The following is a 20,221-nucleotide window of genomic DNA, read 5'->3' as shown; positions in this document are numbered from 1 at the left end:
GTACCCACATTGGTAGGAAGAGTGTGTTTTGCAAATGTATTAATTGAATGAAAGCAGCAGTGTCTGAGTGATGGAGAAAGGGGATGTTTCTTACCATTTGGTGGTCCTATGTCTCCACCTGCTGGTGAATCCGAACTATCTGTTTCTTCTTCCCAGTCAATGTTTGATGGAGACAACTCCATGTTGGAGTCGCCACCTACAGACAGAGAAACTGACTCAGGGTCTTCATGAATATGCAGTTCAACCAGCTGGTGTCCAGGCTGTGTGTTTTGGGTCTCAGTGTGGTTTTTCTTGCTTCTTTGATCAGGAAGGACAGGAAGCAATGTCTCTGCTGTTTCGCTTCCCAGAGATTCATCCCCAGCTTCCTCTGTCATCTCAACACCAGTAGTAGGTTCTGTGAGATAGGACAAATCAAAGGGAGGTGTGTAAGGTGCAAGAGATTGTTTCTGAGCATCTTCTTCCAAGAGATGGTCACCACCATAGAGAAAGTGTTCAGGATCTTTCATTAAATCTTCATCGATATTTTGGCCCATGACGTCATATTCAAAATCACCCCAAGAGGCTTCGGATGAACAGATATCTTGCTTCCCTACATCCCCGTCAACTGGCGTTTCAAGATTGCCTTCTGACAATGTCAATTTACTCATGTCATCTATCGTTCCCGTGGATGTGTTGAGACCTGAGGCATCACTGAGACTGTGGTCAAAGGCAGCTTCACTTACATCCAGACAAGTGTCTGAAGCTAGCAGAGCATCAGGAACTGAAGCAGGATTCTCAGCAGGGAAAGGTTGCTCAAGGACCAACACAGCTCCTGTATCTGTCTGACTTTCAGGACAAAAGCCCTCTGAAACCCAAGAGCCGTTGCCATCCATAGTTGGCTCTTGGTGAGTTACAAAAATACTGGTTCCCATATTTTTAATAACTGGGATTATTCTGTCATTGGGTTCCAAAATTGGTGCCATATCTGAATCTGGGTTAGCTTCTTTTTCTGATGCTTTTAAACCTGTTTTGTCTTCACCATTTAGTTCAGAAGATTCAGGAGAACCATTGTGAGAAGCAGCCAGCGGAGATGAGCCATTCGTGTTTGCTTGATCACTGACTGGAGGCAGTGGAATTAGGTTTTCGGAATATAGTTCTGAATTGTATGGGACAAAGTCCTGCCCAGGCTCTTGACTGGGTTCATCATCCAGCTTCGGCTCGGTGAGATATAACTCACTGGCTTCCCCTTCAGGTTCCATACTAGCACTGATGTGTTGCTCAGTCTCTTGCTTGGCTTCATAATCATGACATATATCAGGGCTGTCAGAAGCCTGAGAATTGCTGTCCTGGTCACAGTGAGTTAGTATATCAGGGTTCTCACCATCTGCTTTCAAACTGAAGAGCTGCTTAGCATCTATCCACAAGTCAGGCGAAGCTGACGCCAGTTGCCCACCATCTTGGAAGTTGCCATGTAAAATATCTGGAACAAACGTGCCTTGGGGTCCCTCACTAGGGGTAGAGCCATCCCATTCAGCACCTGACTTCTTTATCAACTGGATGGAAGAACTGACAGCAGGGAAATCTTCTGAGGCAATGTTTGAATTTGTCATTTCACTGGGGTATGATTTTTCTTCCTCCCACCAATTTGTTTCTTGACACTCAATAGTTGAAACATTAGCAGTAACACATTCATTTTCATCTGCTTGAGTCAATGTTGGATCTGGCTGATCCCAGATGGACAGCACTGTATTCTGACACTGCTCTTGGGTAGGTGTTTCAGAAGTGAGTCTGTCACCAGCAGAAGACACGAAGCTTTGCTCTCCGAGATCCTTTTCTCTAATTTGGTCCAATATTACAAGTTGGCTAAGCTGATCAGCTTCTGGGTCTGGCTCTCTTGGTTGAATGTTCCAAAGTTGCTTGTGGGAGTTCTCCCCATTACTATCCAGAAAAGGTGACTGACATTCATCACTGAAAGGGTTAGTATAATGTGTTTCCATGGACTCCATATCACCCTGAATGGGTTCTCCCCAAGGACCCACATTTTGGTATAATTCCCCTTCCACTGTACCCTCAATTGGTTGCCCTTCCTGTAGAGAGTCATTCCAGCACTGGGTGCTCTCAGTGGAAAAGCCAAGCCTTTTCAATTTAGAATAATTTTCATTCTTTGGTTCAGTTTTGGGAGATATTTGCCATATGATATCTTCTTCCTTCCCCATTTCTGGAGATCTCATCTCCCTATGCACTGCTGTAATCTGTACTTCGGTCTTCTTTATTGGTGAGAAATTCCAGTGATCAGGGGTGCTTTGTTGATTGTCACAGAATGGGTTTGATGTACTCTCAGTCTCTGCTGGTTCTGAACCACCTACACAGATGGATAATTCTTCAGACTTGGGATCCTCCTTGGCCAAGAACTCACTAGATTCATTCAATGAATCCCAAGCTCTGGGTTCGCTCTGAGGAACATGGCAAGTGGCCAAATGGATCTCTTTCTCCACTGACTCTCCATCACCTACACTATCATCATCAGAACCTGAGCTTGTTGAAATGAACTTGGCATCTTCCAGCTTCATAGAGTCAGGAATACCACGTGCATGTTTTTCCTGATGGCTAACCATTAGATTGCTTTCCTGATATGCACCTGAATATTCAGAATGTTTGCCTGTTTCAGGGCTGGATAAAGAGGAAAAGGAATCAACATCTATTGAGTCATTCCAAATCTCTACAAATTTATGAACCTTGTGATCTAAGCTCCTTTCAAACTCGTCCAGTCTGTTTTTCTCCAGGTCCTTCGTTTCAGTAATTACTTCTACTTGGCCATCAGTAGTAATTAGTTCAGATTCTTGGTGCTTCTGTGTATTCCAATCATCTTGATTCACCTTCTGATGCCTAGTATTGGGTCCATGGTCCCAGGAAAGGGGTGCAGCTGAAGAATCATTTAGGTCAGGACTGGATGCACTTGAATGTGTATACTCACTAGAAATACTATCTCTGTCAGAATTCCTTGATGGACTGGCTCCTGGAGGGCTGTTCTTAGTACTCTTAATGTCAAGATTCTCAGTTATCTCAGAACTTGCACAACTGATCTGCATATCACTGTCTACAGGGCCATCCCAATTGTCAAGGCTTTGGGGACATTCATGAGGTGGCTCTTGTTTCACTCCCTCTGGCTCCAGAATATTATATTCTTCAGTTTTCTCAAGATCCATTTCTGGTAAAGATACATTTTTGGTTGAATTCAGCCTACCTGAAATTTCAGTAGCTTCACCTGAATTGTTGTGATTCCTTAGGTGCTTTTCGCAGGTCTCTTTTGCCTGCAGGACATTTGTGGACGCCTCTGTTTGCACATCACAGGGGTCTGGATTGTAAGGTCCCTTCTCATGCACTAAGACCTCCTGGGGTTCCTCAGTCTGAGGACTGGAAGTGACCAAAAGAGAGCTGATTTTGACTGATTCATCACAGATTTCTTGATGTTCAGCTGCAACTGGGGAAGAGCATTCCAGGTCACCCTCCCCTTCTCCAGAAGTCCCCGAGGCTCTATCCATCACTTCCTCCTCATTGAGGTGCTTATCAGCAGCTCTGTGGGTTTCCTTCTCACTTTCACTTTGTCCATAGCTAAGACCCTCCCATGGATCTGAGCATACAAAGTGCCCTGGATTGTCAACCCCAGTCACCAATGACACTGTATCACTTGGCAGGTTTCCTCTGCATGTGTCTTGCTGGTCAGGATCAAGTGTTGCTGATTCACTGGCTCCAGAGGCTTCTAGCACGTCTGGGATGTGATGGTCCTGAAGTTTTTCTGAAGAGCTAGGAGTTTCAGGAGGCAATTTGCTTTGTTCTGAATCTGTAACATATGATGAGTCTGGTAACATTAATGATGACATGTCGTTCTCTCTCATGACGGAATCCCAAATATTATTCGCGATTAGCTGTCCGCTTTTTTCATTCAGTATGTGATACTCGTTGGGAGCAGTGTCCTTGCTGTGCTCAGAAGAAGCAGGGAGTCCCCAATCTGCCTGATTTGCTTCCTGATACTCCACGCCCCACGGTTCTAGCTGTTTCACTGAAAATCGGGTTTCAGGTTCGGTACTTTCCGCCATGTATCCTTGTGCTTGACCTTCACCAGGGACCGCCACACCCGCACTGCAATCATCCCAGTCCAAATCATTATCAGAGATGGTCGCAGTGGACTGAGTGTCCTCCAGAATCACTCTGTTCCACAAGTCAAGATTGTCAGGGGCCAACTGCCGGGAGTTGGTGCCGGTATGCAACAGTGTGAGCTGTCGGTTTGTTTCGTTGTACAGCTGCATCATGCTGGGGTCGTCGTAGCTGGACAGGCTGCTTTCCCCAGCGTCATCCTCTGTGAAGATGTCCTTATCATCTGTGGGCTCTGTCTTGAGTGAATCTTTATCTGGGTTGTGAGTGGCATTTATTTCAGAATTATCTGCAGGAGGTGAAGCCCACATTTCTAGGTTCCCAGGACCTGAACTCATTCTATTTCTCGGTGGCTGTTGCGGTGACTGAGGTGGGATTTCAGTCTCCTCTGTGGTCAAGTTAGCATCTTTTGACTCAAAACCTCCCTCTTTGGCCAATAGCTTGTTTTCGATTTCTTTCTCGTCTCCAGCAAATGTTGGTGATGTGTAAGAATCAGAGGTGGAATAGTTGGTGTCTAAGGGGGAAGGCACTGAATCTTCCCCTATGTTGGATGCACTGTAATCGGAACATTTATATGATAAGAAGGAATCTTCCCAAGGAGCTATGTCTGACCCTCCTTTCTTGATACTCTCCTCAAAAAGGTTCCAGGAATCTACCTTTTCATACACTTTCTCCCTAACTTTTGGGTCCACGACACCATCCTGATCACCCTTTGCGGGCTTAGAACTATTCCATGCGTGATCCAGATCAGATCCAGGTATAAGAGTATTAGCCCTGGATTCACGGCTCTTTTTGCCCCAGATTTCTGGAGCTGCTTCATTATTTGCCTCACTGGGTGAATTGTCCACTAGATCTGAAGGAAAAGAAAACCCACTTTTTGCCATGGCCCACTCATTTGGGTCCCTCACAGATGGTGTCTCACCACTCGTTGGGTGCAGATTCCAGGTATTTTTCAAAGCCCCGGTGTCATTTTCTTTACCAAATGCACTCCAGGCTGGGAACGATGCTGCAGCAGCTGGTGCACCATCATCTGTGGGCTTTCCCCAGGGCTCAGGCATCGCTGTGGGTGAGCGATCAGAACACCACAAAGCAGTGAAGTCTTCTATCAGGTGGTTTGTCCCCTGAGGAGAAGCGTCTGGCAAATGTGACTTCTCAGCGGGCAGCTTCTGAAACTGCAAGCTTTCCTCATTTTGGTCTTGAATATTATTGCTGCCCAGTCCTGGCTGCCCAAATTCTGACTCCCAGGGACCGGACTTTGGGAATTCGAGACTCTTTGGTTGAAATATAGAATCTGAGGCTCTCCTATCAGCTGGGCTTGGCTTATGATCTTTCCAGGATTCAGGGCTCTGGAAGACAGATTCCTGCTCGCTGGAACTCCATGCATCTGCAATATTTTTAGAGTCAACTTCCAAACCACCCCACCAGCTGCTGCACCTCACACGAGACTGAGGTGGCCCTGTGTGACCTGTGTCAACTGCTTTTGGGGCCATATCATCTTTATAGAGTAGAGCTGGTTCTTCAGTGGATGGCGAGCTTTCTACAAAGCTATTCACAGGTGCTGGTGGGACCCTCTTTCCAATATTTTTCAGCCTTTCTGGTGAAAGAGATTCATCTCCCACAAAACCTGTCAGGCTCAAATTTCTCTCAGTGTTATCCTCGGGACTTTCTTGTCTCTGAACAAACTCCTCATCAAATTCCACAAGGCTATCTTTGCCAGCCTCCGACAAAAGCGAACTAGATGAATAATTAGACATGTCCATCTCTATCCCACTGAGTCCTTTAGGCCCCGTGGGGAGCTGTCCTTCTGATGAATCACTGTTGGGGAAGAAATCATCTGCCGGGGAGTAGTCTGCAGAATGGGAAGATGGTTGGGACTGCCCAGAAACCATGGGTGCCGGGTCAAAGTTGAAGAGGTCAAAGTGTTCTCCATGTTCTCCGGACCGTGCATGCTCCTCCACTGCTGCTCCTTCAGGGATGGGACTGTAGGAGTCAAACCCCAGGAGGAGGCTGTGATGAGACCCTGCACCTTCGCCCACAGGACTATCATCACTGAGGAACACCGAGCTCTCCTTGGATGAACGGCTGCTCCTGATGGTGGCCAATCCACTATCTGGGCTAACAAGGTCTATGTTGACATCCACCTGGGCCTGGTTAGAATCGTTGAGATCTGGAGGGTTTTCTATGAAATTCACGGAGTTGGGCTGCGGCTCTATGTCAGAGCCATACAACTCCATGATCCCGGAAGATCCCTGGGAGAGTGGGGCACTGCCTGCCACGGCTTCTGTGGAGGATGTGCGGCTGTTGGAGACCATCTCTGGACACCTCCTATTGATGACCTCCTTGACAAGGAGAACCACCTGGTCACAAGTCACCGACGGGTTCTCCTGCTGGTACACCAGGATCTCGTCACAGCCACATTCAAAGGGCTCCAGCTCTAGGCAAGGGTTCTGGCACTCTTCCAGTTCACAGCAAATCTGTTGGGGAGACACAGGGGTTTGTGTGAGCACTCAGGAGCTCTTTGCTCTTTGCAATTTGTCTTTCTTGATTTTTCTTAACATGAATTAATCTGTGTTCATCTGTCTAAAAAGAAGAACTCAAACAACTGAAAACTGAATCATGTAAAACATGGAAAGTCCTACTTAATATACCACCAACTCTTTCTCCAATCCTATCGAATTAGTGTTTTGTTGAACTCAAAATCCAGCTGTTCAATATTGCTGGCTCTTGAAAATTATATATAAAGAGATTTAAAACCATTTAAATCCTTTCCTTAGTGTAACATCATACTGTCTTCTAAGAGGAAATGTGAAAACAGTGCAAACTTTTTTCAAGTTTGCAAAAAGCAGAAATAATGCCAGCTGCTGACAAGAACTAGGGGAAAGTATTGGAATAAAAGGAAATGAGGCAGGAGAAATGCTTTGTTTAGGAGCAGGCAGCCAGAGCCTGCTTTAACCTCTGATAGCCTCATAAGGCAAAGGAGAAAGTAGGAAAGAGAAAGCAGCTGCAGGAGGCAGAGCTTTCCAACCTCGCTCAGGCCCCAACTGTCCCTTCCTGCCCCAGGGAGCAGTGACATGGAGCCCAGAACAAACAGAGCTGCCTTGGGAGGCCAAGAGAATGTGTGACAGTCAGTGCAAGGCCAGAACTGGGCTGCAGCTCTATGATTTTTAGGAAATGATGGGGATATTTTGCACACTGGGCCTTTGAAATGGTCCCACAAGATTAGCGAAAGTAACATTATCAACAACACAACAACAACAATAGCTATAGAGCTCACATAGATAGTAATAAAATATTCAATAACAGTTATTGAATGTTTTCATATGCTAGGAACAGTTCCAAGGGTTTTATGTGCATTATCTCTTTTAATCCTCACAATAATCCTACACGGTACAGACTCTTTATCCCTATATTGCCAATGAGGAAACAGAGACACAGGAAGATTAACTATCATGGCCAACCACACGCAGCTAACAAGTGATGGAGCCACAACTCGGGCGGCTGAGCCGCAGACGCTGACCCTGACCAACTGTGACGACAGAGACAAAGAGGGACTCCTCTGGAGTAGCCTCAAGCCTGTGTTGCTCAAGATTCTGAGGAGCTGTCTCTTGGGTAACGTGAGGGGAGGAAAGGCAGGGTGGAGTCCACTCAAGGGCTGCTAACCACTACCCTACATGTGCTTTCCTACTTGTGTCTATTTTAAATTAACCAATTTTAAAAATGATTTGCTACTACAAGAGATTTGAAAACCACTGTATGGAAGGAAGGCTTCCGAAACCTAAGTCCTATCCATGGGAAACCAGTGGCCAAAGATAAAATTCAGCTTTGAATCCCAATGCAGACCAAAGCACTGAGAATGTTCCAGGCAGGTGACACAATGCACAGATGTATGTGTGTCAGAAAGACGGTGCAAAATTCATCTGCTGCAGGAGCATGGGGGCACTTTCATACTTGGACATGAGAAAGCACAGAGGAGCCCGGGAGTACGTACAGTCCTATGTCAAGAGAGCAATGACGGATATCTTGGGGGACAGACAGTGAGCACGTAGAAAAGAAAGGAGTCGACACTGCTCCTTGGCACCTGTGGGTACAGAAGGTGTCTAATCTATTAGTGAGGAAAGATTTGTGATGAAACTGCTCTGTGCCCCTGCCGTCCATATTATAAATTATGTATCTTTTCATGTTACTTATTAAATACACCTGGTTTGGTATATCCAGTGCCTATTTTGATTAATTTTGTCTACATCTTATATCATTTCTATATCCTTAGGTTAAAAGATGCAGCTCACAACCGAAAGGATCTGACTGATTATCCAGTCGGAAATTTAGTGCCTGGAGACAAACTAACTTTGATTAAAGCATCAGATCACCGGGTACTCAACAGTGGGTACCAAACCGGTATTTAGACAAAGACTAAACTGTGTTAGTTATTAGCACGTAGCAAAGAAAACAGCACTCAAAGAAGGACTAGCTATGATCTTTTTGGGGCGGGGGTGGTGATGACGGTGAGACAGCTATGATCTTTTGGGTGAGAAATCTATCATCTTTCTCTCTATGGATTCAGGCTAGAAGAGAACTGATTATGAGGCTCTTAACACAGGCCTAATGTGCAAAATGCCCCCAACATTTCTTAAAACTCAAACTCTAGGACTTACTATCTTGGGCCAATTTCTTTATGCCACCGACCCCCTGCCATCTTCCACCACGTGTTCTGAGAGCCAGCAGGTTAGGATGCAGTGACACATGCCAGGGTGGGAGGAGGTCCTTACCTGACTGCACAGCTCTAGGTTCTCAGAGTACACTGCGACCTGTCGTCTCGGCTGCCACTCCTCCGACAGGTCGCTGGCCAAGAGGATGAGGACATCAAAACCGAACTTGTCTGTAAATGCTTTCAAATCACTGGTGATACTGCTGTGAAACACACAGTTCTGAAATGACAACAGGCAATTTGATATTAACGTCAGACTGCTGAGCTTTGAGGAGCTGTGTCACAAATCTGTCCAGTCTTAGGATGTATTACAACAGAGCTCTATTATTTAGTGCAAGTGAAATAAAACAGTTGGAGGAACTTTGGAAACTTTCATGTGATGCCTTAAGATATACCTTGTTTGTTCATTTTCCTAAACCAAGAAAGGAAGGCGTCTTTGCCATTATCACTAAGAATGGTTTAGACAAGAAGCAAATATCTTAACACTTTTTCCCTAAAATATTGATTCAACTATGGACTTTCCAAAGCATATTTTCCCTCTTATTGTTTGTAGGACATAGGAATGTCTGCTATTATTACAACCTATCACTGAAAAAATAGGAGGAAGTTAGTATTTTTTTTGTATAACTGCTTTCAATTGCTTATTATTAACCTCAAGCAGAATTCCAAAGATGAACCTAGCTGAGTTTACTGAGTGCTTTTCCTCCCAGTGTAGATGTCCAGGAGATTTGTATAAGGGCAGTGATGTCAGATGTGCTTGCTGGATATGGTAACTAAGGAGAAATGAATAATGGCAGAGAAGTCACCCACTCCCATGGAGGACCCAGACCCGTGACTCACATCATCCTCAGAAATGTACTGGCCTTTTCAAGTTTTATTAACTGCAGTGAGAAGCACTTTGTTGGCATGGTTGTCTCTCTTTCTTAAAGAAACAGTGAAAACCATATGTGAGCCCCTAGCATATACTAGCTGCTCAAGAAATGTCTGTTGAATGACTGGAAAGATACCCACATAAAATCAACCTGGGCTACATAATCTTCCATCACAGAGTGTGTGTGTGTGTGTGTGTGTGTGTGTGTGTGTGTGTGTGTGTATGTATCTATATCTATCTATCTACATATAGTCATCATACATAATCAATCGACAGTATATTGTTACTTAATGAAAATCACCATGATATGCACTCAAGAGCTATAAAGAATTCTATTAATTTTTTCCTGATTACAGAAGTCATCAGAATTACGCATGCCACTGGTAAAATACTAGAGCAACACAGAAATGTATACCACAGGAAGTGGAAGTGCCGCATACCCCTTCCTCAGAGAACCACTGCGAAGAGCTCAGCAGTGCAGCACGTTAGGTGTAGATTTTTTCCATGCCCAGATGAATGTTTGTATGTGCTAGCTTTTTGAAACTTGTAGATTTGATATTTGTGGCTTAGACTATTTACCAGACTATTTAAAATATCCATATCGCATGTGCTCTAATTCTGCTGAGGTGAATCTCAAGGTCCATGAGGCCCCTGAGAAGGCACATGAGACACTTGGCAGATGCATGGGCCCAGCCCATCACCAGCTTCCACACCTCAAGGAGGCTTTGTTGTCTAATCCTGCAGCGGCCACTCTCATCGGGCATCTCACAAGGCTGCTTTCACTTTCTGGTTACAAAGAATCACACATGGGAATTCACAGAGGTCTCAGAATATGTTGGGAATGAACACCAAGGGTCTATTGTACTGACTTGGTAATGAAATTTATGATGTTCAAATAAAATAGCTTTTGGAAGCATGTGTTCCAAAAGGCCTACTATCAGCTTTCATGCTTTTTATTTATTGTCTAAGTGCCATAATAACAATCTTTAAATAGAGACTTCAAAAATTTAATTCACCTACAACAGAAGTAGATATTTACAATGAACTTTTTAAAAGTCTGACCTCATAGTGTACACAACATGCATTCAATAGATAAGATTATTTCAAATTATCATTGGTGTATTCCCTCAATATCCTCAATGCTGAGCTTTTTGCCATTATGAATCGTAAATGAAGATATGGTTCTGAAGAAAAACAAGAGTGGACAGCAACTACTTATATCTTACTTCCAATGACTGAAGGCTTTGGCACAAGAAGTCCTAGAATTTTCATTTCAAAATATTTTTCAATATGTACACAAAACACCTAAATACATTTATAACCCCCAGAAAGAAGATACAATACTTCTAAGAGAGTTTTACATATAATAATTCTCATGACACTGACAGCTGGGTCACTCAAGCAAGAGAAAAGCAGGTTTTACTGGTATCTGAGCACAAGATTAGGATTCAGTAGAATCAGCATTATTCAAAGCCAGAGTTGGGAAACATTTGCTATTCCAAAATGCTGGCTGAGCTCCAATCTCTTTGGATTCTTCTGTGTTAAAATGACATCTCTAGGATCTTTTTGGCTCAAGTCCAGGGGCACCTGGCAACACCAGGGGTCTTATTGGAAAGGCAGAATCTCAGCCCGCACCCCAGACCTACTGAGGCAGAATCTGTGTTTTCCACAAATCCTGGATGATTTGAATACATATTGAATTCTGAAAAGCACTGCTCTAGAAAGGTACTGAGTTTCCCTAAATATAAGACCTAGCCGGACAATCAGCTCTAATGCGTCTTTTGCAGCAAAAATTAATATAAGACCCGGTCTTATTTTACTATAATATAACAGTGGGTATAATATAATGTAATGTAATTAATATAATATAATATAATATAATATAATATAATATAATATAATATAATATAATATAATACCAGGTCTTATTTTTCCTCTAAAAGACACATTAGAGCTGATTGTCCGGCTAGGTCTTATTTTCAGGGAAACATGATATGTCCTATCTTCCCTAACAAAATTGCCCAAACCAGATTCAATCTTACTGGCTTTAAGAGAATGTCAAAAGTTTCATGTTTAAAACAGAATCAAACAAGGGAATGAGTGAGAATCTTCAGATATCCAGCAGGCAGAGACTGTTTGTTCTGCTTTTATGCTGGTGCTGTTTGCATAGGAGATAATTTATTATTGTCTTCTGGCTACGCAGGGAGTCATGTGCTGCGATGGCTCTTATGTTGCTGACAAGCTAGGCTGGCCCTGAATAAATAGCACTTCATCATCAACACAACCCAACTGTAGATACAGGTTGGCATTTTATTCCCCCCATCTGCCTTCTACCTGATAAATTACTGTTTTAGTTACATGTATGCAAATACTATTTGTTAATCTGCTCAAATGTTTCCAAAATGTTTCCCCACCTTAACTTAAAAGTATATACATACACATATATATCTTCCACTCAATTTGCCAAAGGTTTAGAAAATAAAGGGCTCTTACCTTAATTTACCACCCCTGTCCTGCTTCCACATTTGAAATATGACCCTAGCCTGAGATTGCTGCATGGACTTAGGAAGTTACTTTACTAATTATTACAGCTGGGAACTGACTGGCAGAAAACCAGACTATTCCCGTCAGTTAGGAAGAATGGGAATTGCTCCCTGTCACCGTCCTTTGTCACTCACAAGTCCAAAGATTCAATCACTGAACATTTTTAGAGGTCACGAGTCCTTTTGCCTGAGTAATTCCTAGTTTTGGAATGAGTAGGAAGGCCTGGTAATGTGAGGTGAAAAAGGCTTTGTTATTTTCTGATCCAAAGCTAAGTTAAAAATCTCACGTACCCTGGAAAAAGTTTGATGATCATGATGACAAAGGCCGGGGAAACAGAAATGATACGGCTCTACTGTAACCAATACAACGACCGAGAGAGTGACAGTGACAGTGTCCAACAGATTTACTGTTCCTGTGTTTGGAAGTGTGTGGACAAATGCACTGGAAATTTCCATTCTCTCACAAAATCCTATTTCAGTTCTCATTCCACTGCTCTGAAAAATCTAGTCTTGACGCTATGTGCTGATAGCGTCAGTGCATCACATGAAATAAAGGTGACCTAAACAGCGTCTTGTGAACATTCGAGTACTGAAATGTGGATGTTCCTTACGAGAGAAAAACCCACTCTTCTTACATTGCTCATATATTCTTGTCTCCCATTGTCTCCTGAATCCCTTCCGCCAGGTTTCTGCCCCCAGCTTTCCAATAAAACTGCTGCTCTCAAAAGTGCCAATCACTTCCAGGTTGCCAAATCCCCAATCACTTCCCTGTTCTTATTCTGTTTGATTTCTCTGAACAATTCCATGAGGTTGACACTCCCTCCTTCTTAAAATACTTAATTCCTTCACTTTCCTGACATCACATTCTCCTTGCTTTTCTCCCAACCCATTGGCTACTCCTCAGTCACCTTTGCTGGTTCCTCTTCCTTAGTCAACCTCTAAACATTCACTGCCCCCCACTTTGTTTCCAAACCCATTTCTCTTCTTTATCTACACTTTCTCCCTGGTGATCTCACCCAGTTACATTCATCGAATGCCAGTGACAAACCAAATCTACATCCACCTGAACGCTAACCTTGTCTATCCACGTGACATTTCCATGTAAATGTCCAATAAGCATTTCAGATAAAATACAACCTAACTCTGCCCCAGGTATCTCCATATCATCAAATGGCACCACCATCCACCCAGATACTAAAGCCAAATATCTAGAAATTATTCTTGATTCTTTTCTTTCCTTATTCCTCGTCCATCAGCAAATCCTGTTAACTGTACTTCTGAAAGATCTCAAGTCCAAACATTTCTCTCACTTCTCTCCATCTCTATTATTGTCACAGCTGCAGTCACCATCATCTCTTGCTTGAAATTCGGTGACAGCCCCCTAACTGGTCTCCCTGCAGCTGCTCTCGTCTCCCTATTATCAGTTAGTTCTCCGCACAGCACCAGGAAAGCTTTTAAAAATGTACATAGAATCACGACACTCTACTGCTTAAACCCACTCAAAAGTGTCTCAATGTTATTTTTACCTGTTTTTTTGAACTGGGAGAAGAAAGGTTTAATGTCCTTGAGATTATATAATCTTTTATATCAAGATATAATCTTACATATCAAAGCGAAAAAGTAGACATAGCAATAGAAAAGCAGTTTGAGAACATAAAAGACAATTCAGAGTTCAAATACAAATGGACAGTAAATGTCTGAACTCAATGATAATCAAAGAAATCCTTTGATAATAGAATATTTCACCTTCTATTTTCCTATTATTGGTAAATGTTTCTAAATGGGCACTTTCACACACTGTCAAAAATATTCTAAAGAAATAATCAGATATGCACAAAAACTATTTGTGGACAAAGGTATCCACTGGATTATTACTTTAATAACTAAAACTTAGAAATAACCTAAATGTTCAACAATAAAGAAATGGTTAAATAAACTATGGAAGAGTCACACAAAAGACTTTTAACTTGCTGCTGTTAAAAATCATGCTATCAAAGAAAACTTACTGACACAGGAAAACACTCATGATGGTATTAAGTGGAAAATAGTTTCTATAATCATATAAAATAGAATGTCATTTCTATATGTATTCAAATAATATATAGTGAAATCTAATGTACAATGGACAGTAAGTACCCTGATATTAAAGTTGTCGTAATTTATCCAAATTGCTAATCTAAAATCTGATTGTGTTTCTCCATTATTTTAGAGCTCTCCCTCCAAGGTTTCTAGCAAAGACTTTGGCGTTGGCTGAACATGAGGTTAACCTTTGGCAATGCCATTCACCAGCTGGGTGACTTGAATGAGTTACTTCACCTTCTGATCCTTAATCTTCCTCATCTGTAAATCCCCACCATAGGACTGTTGTAAGAATTAAGAACGTATAAATAAATAAGCCATCCCAGTACCTAGCATATAGTAGACAATAAACATTAGATCCCTTTCCTTTCCTAATTCTTAAGCTAGCGAAAGACTAGTCTGAGGATTCATGGGATTCATCTGATTCACAGAAAGTATTTTACAAAATTTGCTATGGGAATTGGTTATTCATATTACAATTTTTTCCTTATATCCTTTATAATATACGTGAACTTCTACATGATAATCACACACATTTTTAAGTCAGGTAAGTGATTCACATTGCGAGATATGAGAGGACAGAGGAAGTTACACAAAGTTAAATATGAAGCAGTCATTTCAGAAATGACATAGGACACACAGACTCTGAGTAAGGCAATGTTTATCTCATTAACGGATTCTTTATCCTTAATTCCAAGTTAGACTCAATGAATGAGCTTCCATTTTCCACTACACATAGAACAGCTTTTAAAGCATAAAAAAAAAAATGTGTAGTGATTTTTCCTTCAGCTTAAATCGTATGGTTTGAGCCTTTTTCATCATTTCCACCGTTTCACTGCCAAGTGTCATACAACCTTCAGTGGATTTTACTCCGGAAGCTAATATGTTCCATTTAGGTCCAGCAATCTGGGCCACACATATAATCCAAAACACTTGTCTCTCTTACAAATGAGATATATTGAGTAAGTCTTTTAGTAAATGAAACAAATTATTTTCTAATGTCATGGACAAGCAATTGCCAGATTTATTACGTCTAAAAATTTTTTCTTCTCGCAGAAAATATAAAAATCAAGTGAGGAGGTATCATCTATAGGATGCTTATAGATAAAAGTCATTACGAAGATTAAAACAAAAACTTATACATTTTCATTTTTGAGAACAGTGAGTCTTAGAAACACAGTTTGACAATCCGTAACTACTTTGTAAGCACAGTGGCCAGCATGGATTGCTGAGTTACTGAAATTTAAGAGTATGGTTTGACATTTATACTCTGCATGGATTTATTTCTAGACTGAAGACTATTTTTTTAATCAAGATATAAGAAAAATGCTGAGGTATGTACGCAAATGTTCTAACTGAAAGACTTATGATTTATGCTACCAAAATTCCATTATGATGTTTAAAATATTCAGCAATAACAAAGTCTGATAATTTTGACAGGAAAATGATTTATGAGAACACAAAATGCATAAATTAAGAGATTTTATTTATTCTGGTTTTTTTTGTATACCCTTTAATTGGTAAGCAAAGATATTTCCCATGTTTTTACCAGATGTCATTTTAAAAAAAATTCTATTGTTCTTATATTTATAAGCTAGCCAAGGTATTTTAGTAGTACAAACTGCACTGGCTCCATTAAAAATATATTATACATCATATTTTGAAAATAGAGTCAGATAGTATATGTTATCATTCTTATAGCTAAAGCAAAAGCCCTTTTGCGAAAAGATTTTGTGAAAATTAAAAACGTTAAAATATAAATGAATATATAATGTATATATGAGTATACATATCAATATAATTTTCATTTAAACCAATAGTACATTGCCTAACAGTTTAATAAAGTACTGTTTATGCATTAAGTACTTTGTTAAATGCTTTCTGTCAGCTCATTTAAGATGCCCTGATGAGGTGGGTAACATCATCTTCATGTTGCATTGAGAAAATGGAGGCTTTGGGTGGTTAAGTAACTGATGTCACACAGTTCATACGTGTGAAAAACAGGACTTGAACCCAGGTAAGTCTGACTTCAGAGCCCATGTTCTAAGCTCTGTGTTATTCTTGAACGGGAAAATTTTCATCACCAAAGATATTTCAAATTTATTCCATTTTTAATTTAATAAAAACAATTTTTTGCTACTCCATGTACTTTTGTTTAGTATTGTTCACCCTTGTCACTCTACACAAGCAAGCCCATCTTTGATTTTTAACAAATTCTAACAATAATGTGGTGTTGAAAACTTTTGATGATCCAATATTATGTTTTATGATTAATTTCTACTTTCTTGTTTATTCTATAAAATATAAATATTAGCTGACCATTAACAATATGTATAAACCTACAATTGAAAACTTGCCCAAAGAAACTACTATAAAGAAGAAGGCTGTGATGTTCTTGCAGCATTATGTACTTTTAAAAAGTTAAGCATGCATGTACACACACAGTAAAAGGGAAAAAAAAGCAGAACTGGCATAAGCACCGGTTATCCGGAATTATTCTCATGTACCATAGTTTTTCTTGCTTTGGTAGCTTAGACACACAGAATGGAAAAATATCATTACCACTCAGTATGTAAAAATCTCATCATCTAAGGATGCTCTCAACATTACTTTTCTTCTGCTCAAAAGCCCAGAGAAAACCAGGAATTTGGATTGCAGGAGGCAGGTAGGGAGATAAAAGATGTTATTTTTACTCTGAGAGATTGGGCATATTAATAGGAAAAGCCTACATATCACCATCATTTCAAGCAAAGTCCTCTTGTAAAGGCACAACGATCAAAGACAAAATTAAGTATCAATCTGCAGATGCTTCAATTTAGGTCAAGTATGTCATAAGTATTAGAGGAGAACCAAAAGTCTTTTAAGCAATAATCTCTTTAAGGTCATCATTTGGGTTCAAGAATTCAAGAATAGAGGGAGAGAGCACATGTTTATTGAAAACTGAAAGTCACTGTTTTCATGTCATGGGACAAATAACTGTTACTTCCTATAACCATATCATTAATGAAAAGAGAGAGAGACAGGGAAGAGTGTATGGGGAGATAATTCATCGGAAAGCACAGGCTTGGGTTAAGGACTTCTTGAAATAAAGTGGGCTGGTTTCAGATCAACCTGAAATTAAGTGAGTTGAATTCCTGCCCCATCCTCACTGTCTCCATCATAAAGAGAACCGATGTTACACCAACAGACAATTGCCCTGGAAAAAGATGCTTATATATCCTGTATTTCATAGAAGAGTGGTCCTAGGCAGACTCTCACAACCAGTTAATGGTAGATTGAATACTTGCATGCGGGGAGGTTCACAACCAATTAAAGACAAATAAGTCACCATCTCATTAACTAGCTCAGGCTAATTTACATTTTCTTTAAGAAAAGACCCATAACCATCAAAACTTTTCAAAAAGGTATGGATTTAAGGACTTGGTGAGAAAAGGGCTACATTGTTGTTTCCCCCAAGGGCCCCTTTTTTGTTTATAGAAGGATTTCTATATGGGAATGTATAACATGCGTAATAGCAAATCCACGCATTAGGCATGCTTTATTTTTGAAGTGGTAGAATCTGGGCAACACTCTAGCTAAATAATAATAATAATAATAATAATAATAATAATAATAATAAAATTATTTCCATAATTGTGTATAGATGTTTTTTAAAAAATCCCTATTGGCTTGTTTTGAGCCATAAGTCTGAACACTTATGACTTCATTTTCCTTTGTAAAAATAAATCATGTAGTTTGAACAATATTTCAAGAAAGCAGGAGACCTTTCTTCCTCTCTGGGTGCCCCTTTCTGATTTATGGAAACCACCAGTCAAGTCTCTAGAGTGCTTGCTGTACATGCACACACACACACACACACACACACACACACACACGTCTGATTTTTCTAAGCTGTGTCAATATTAACCTGACCAAATGAAGATCACACTGTCTCTTTTGTTCCTCACTCTCCTCACATGGGGAGCACAATATGGCTCTTGTCAGAGGTGCTTCATCATTTTGGCTCAAGGAAACTGCCAGTACAGTTTGGGATTCGTTCTTCATGGGCAGATATCCTGATGGGTCTAATGAAGCTTTTCTGCTGACAACTCATTTGCTAAAAATACCCAGCCATCACCAAGCTTAAGTGGGGAATATGGTTGTGTCCCTACTTGCTATCAACCCAATGAAAGTAATTTTTTTGAAGTCTAAAAACAATCTACATATCAAGTCGCACACCTCTCACCACTCATATCCATTCATATATGTGTTCTTGCTAGTTTCCATTTGCTCACTGATAAACTTTATGACATTCTTAAATTGGAATATAATAGGGTAAACACCAATCTTAGAGCACACATGCAGAGCTAACAGTCTGTGTGTGCCATTTGTTGCAATCTAAGCTAATTACCAGAAACCCCCTCCTGAAAACAGATATACTCTGGGACTTGTGGTTTTATTTTCATTTGGAGAAGTCTGTGTGTGGGGAGCTTAAGGAATTCGTTTTCAGGTAAGTGCACTGTATGGTCATGACTCTCTTGGTTGCAAGTCATAGGAACTTCACTCAAACTGACTTGTAAAGAGAGAGAAAGCTGGAAGGATCTGGGGAGCATTCTCAAAGAAGCAAAGGGAGAACTGGGGGACAAGCTGGGAGGAGGGCAGGGGTTTCCAGGGTTGGGTGGGCCACCCAGCTTCTCCATCCTCTTTTCATTCTTCTCTCCTGCAGCCAATTAGTGTTCCCCATGTGGTAGGAAACATGGGTGGCTGCAGCTCCCGTGTAGACCTTTCCATTTGAGTCATGGCTCACTCCCTCTTGGTCTTTAGTTTGAAAACCCTGGAGAAGGAATTGTGGTTTGGGGACCTAGCCCTGCACCTAGCAATTGAGGTGTATTGGGAAGACCACAAAATAGAGACATGGCACATGTTACACAAGACTGATGGGTAAGAGTCATTTCCCAGAAGATGGGTGCTGAGCAGATAAAGCCATAGGTGTGAACCCTAGATATCAAGCACAAAGGACTAACACGCATACACACACACATACATGCACAATCACACATGCATGTGCACCCACAGTCTAACACCCCCTACACATACGCATCATGTAATGTCCCAAATTCCCATTTGATTTCCAGCTAACCAAGGCCAGTCATGGGAAGAGAGATGATGCTTGGAAAGATAACTTCAGGGAAATAATTCAGTTAACTTTCATTGGGGTGGCAGTCTGCACCCAATCAAGAAGCATATTATAAAGAGGAATGATAAAACAAATCTATAAAAGTGTTAAGCTTATAAAATGAAACTTAGCTTAATCAATCAAAAATATACAGTGCCATCTAATCAATCCAGGAAAAAGAGGCCAAGTCGTCTTAATCTTTTTTCTTTCAGGTCAAGTCGAGGGATTCTCTTTTTGGCTCTTGAAGTCTTCAGATGTGCAAATCTCCACCATAACTGTCGAACTTTCATTGCTATTTGCACCATACATACAAGGCATTGAAATGCTTATAATACAAATTAGAAAGATCTACAGTACCTAACTACAATGCACAGCATTTGAGCTAACTCTATTAGAACAGGAGTTGTATTTACATGTTTTCATTTTATACAAGAGTTATTTATAAAAAGGCTCTAAGCAGCCCAAACATGGAGAGAAAAAAAAGTCAGAATTAGTAACAGGTAAAAAGAAATAACTTCAGAGAAGGGTTTCTCAACCTTGGCACTGCTGACATTTCGGCCTGGGTCACTCTTTATTGTGGGGGCTGTTCTGTGCATTGTAAAATGTTTAGCGGCATCCCTGGCCTCTACCCACTAGACGCCAATAGCAAACTCCCTCCCCTAATTGTAACAATCAAATATGTTTCCAGACATTGTCAAATGTCCCCTGAGGGGCAAAAACACCCTAATTAAAAACTA

The 20,221-nt window shown here is 41.0% G+C and overlaps 1 protein-coding gene across 7 annotated transcripts in view; it reads right to left on the bottom strand.

Moving 5' to 3' along the window:
* Window positions 1-20,221, bottom strand: part of PRUNE2 (prune homolog 2 with BCH domain) — a 229,750-nt gene that overhangs the window by 71,304 nt on the left and 138,225 nt on the right. For all 7 annotated transcript variants that reach the window (XM_088793194.1, XM_074330577.2, XM_074330579.2 and 4 more), the window contains exons 7-8: window positions 8,898-9,056; window positions 95-6,605 (exon numbers count right to left, since the gene is read on the bottom strand). In XM_088793194.1, the coding sequence (XP_088649320.1) occupies window positions 95-6,605; window positions 8,898-9,056 (6,670 nt within the window). The remainder of the gene's footprint in view (window positions 1-94; window positions 6,606-8,897; window positions 9,057-20,221) is intronic.

The sequence above is a fragment of the Rhinolophus sinicus genome, chromosome 16 (assembly GCF_057876585.1).
Source record: "Rhinolophus sinicus isolate RSI-liver-muscle chromosome 16, RSI-T2T, whole genome shotgun sequence".
Lineage (NCBI taxonomy): Eukaryota > Metazoa > Chordata > Mammalia > Chiroptera > Rhinolophidae > Rhinolophus > Rhinolophus sinicus.
The sequence above is the reverse complement of the archived record's forward strand: the minus strand, read 5'-3'. Positions and strand labels throughout refer to the sequence as shown.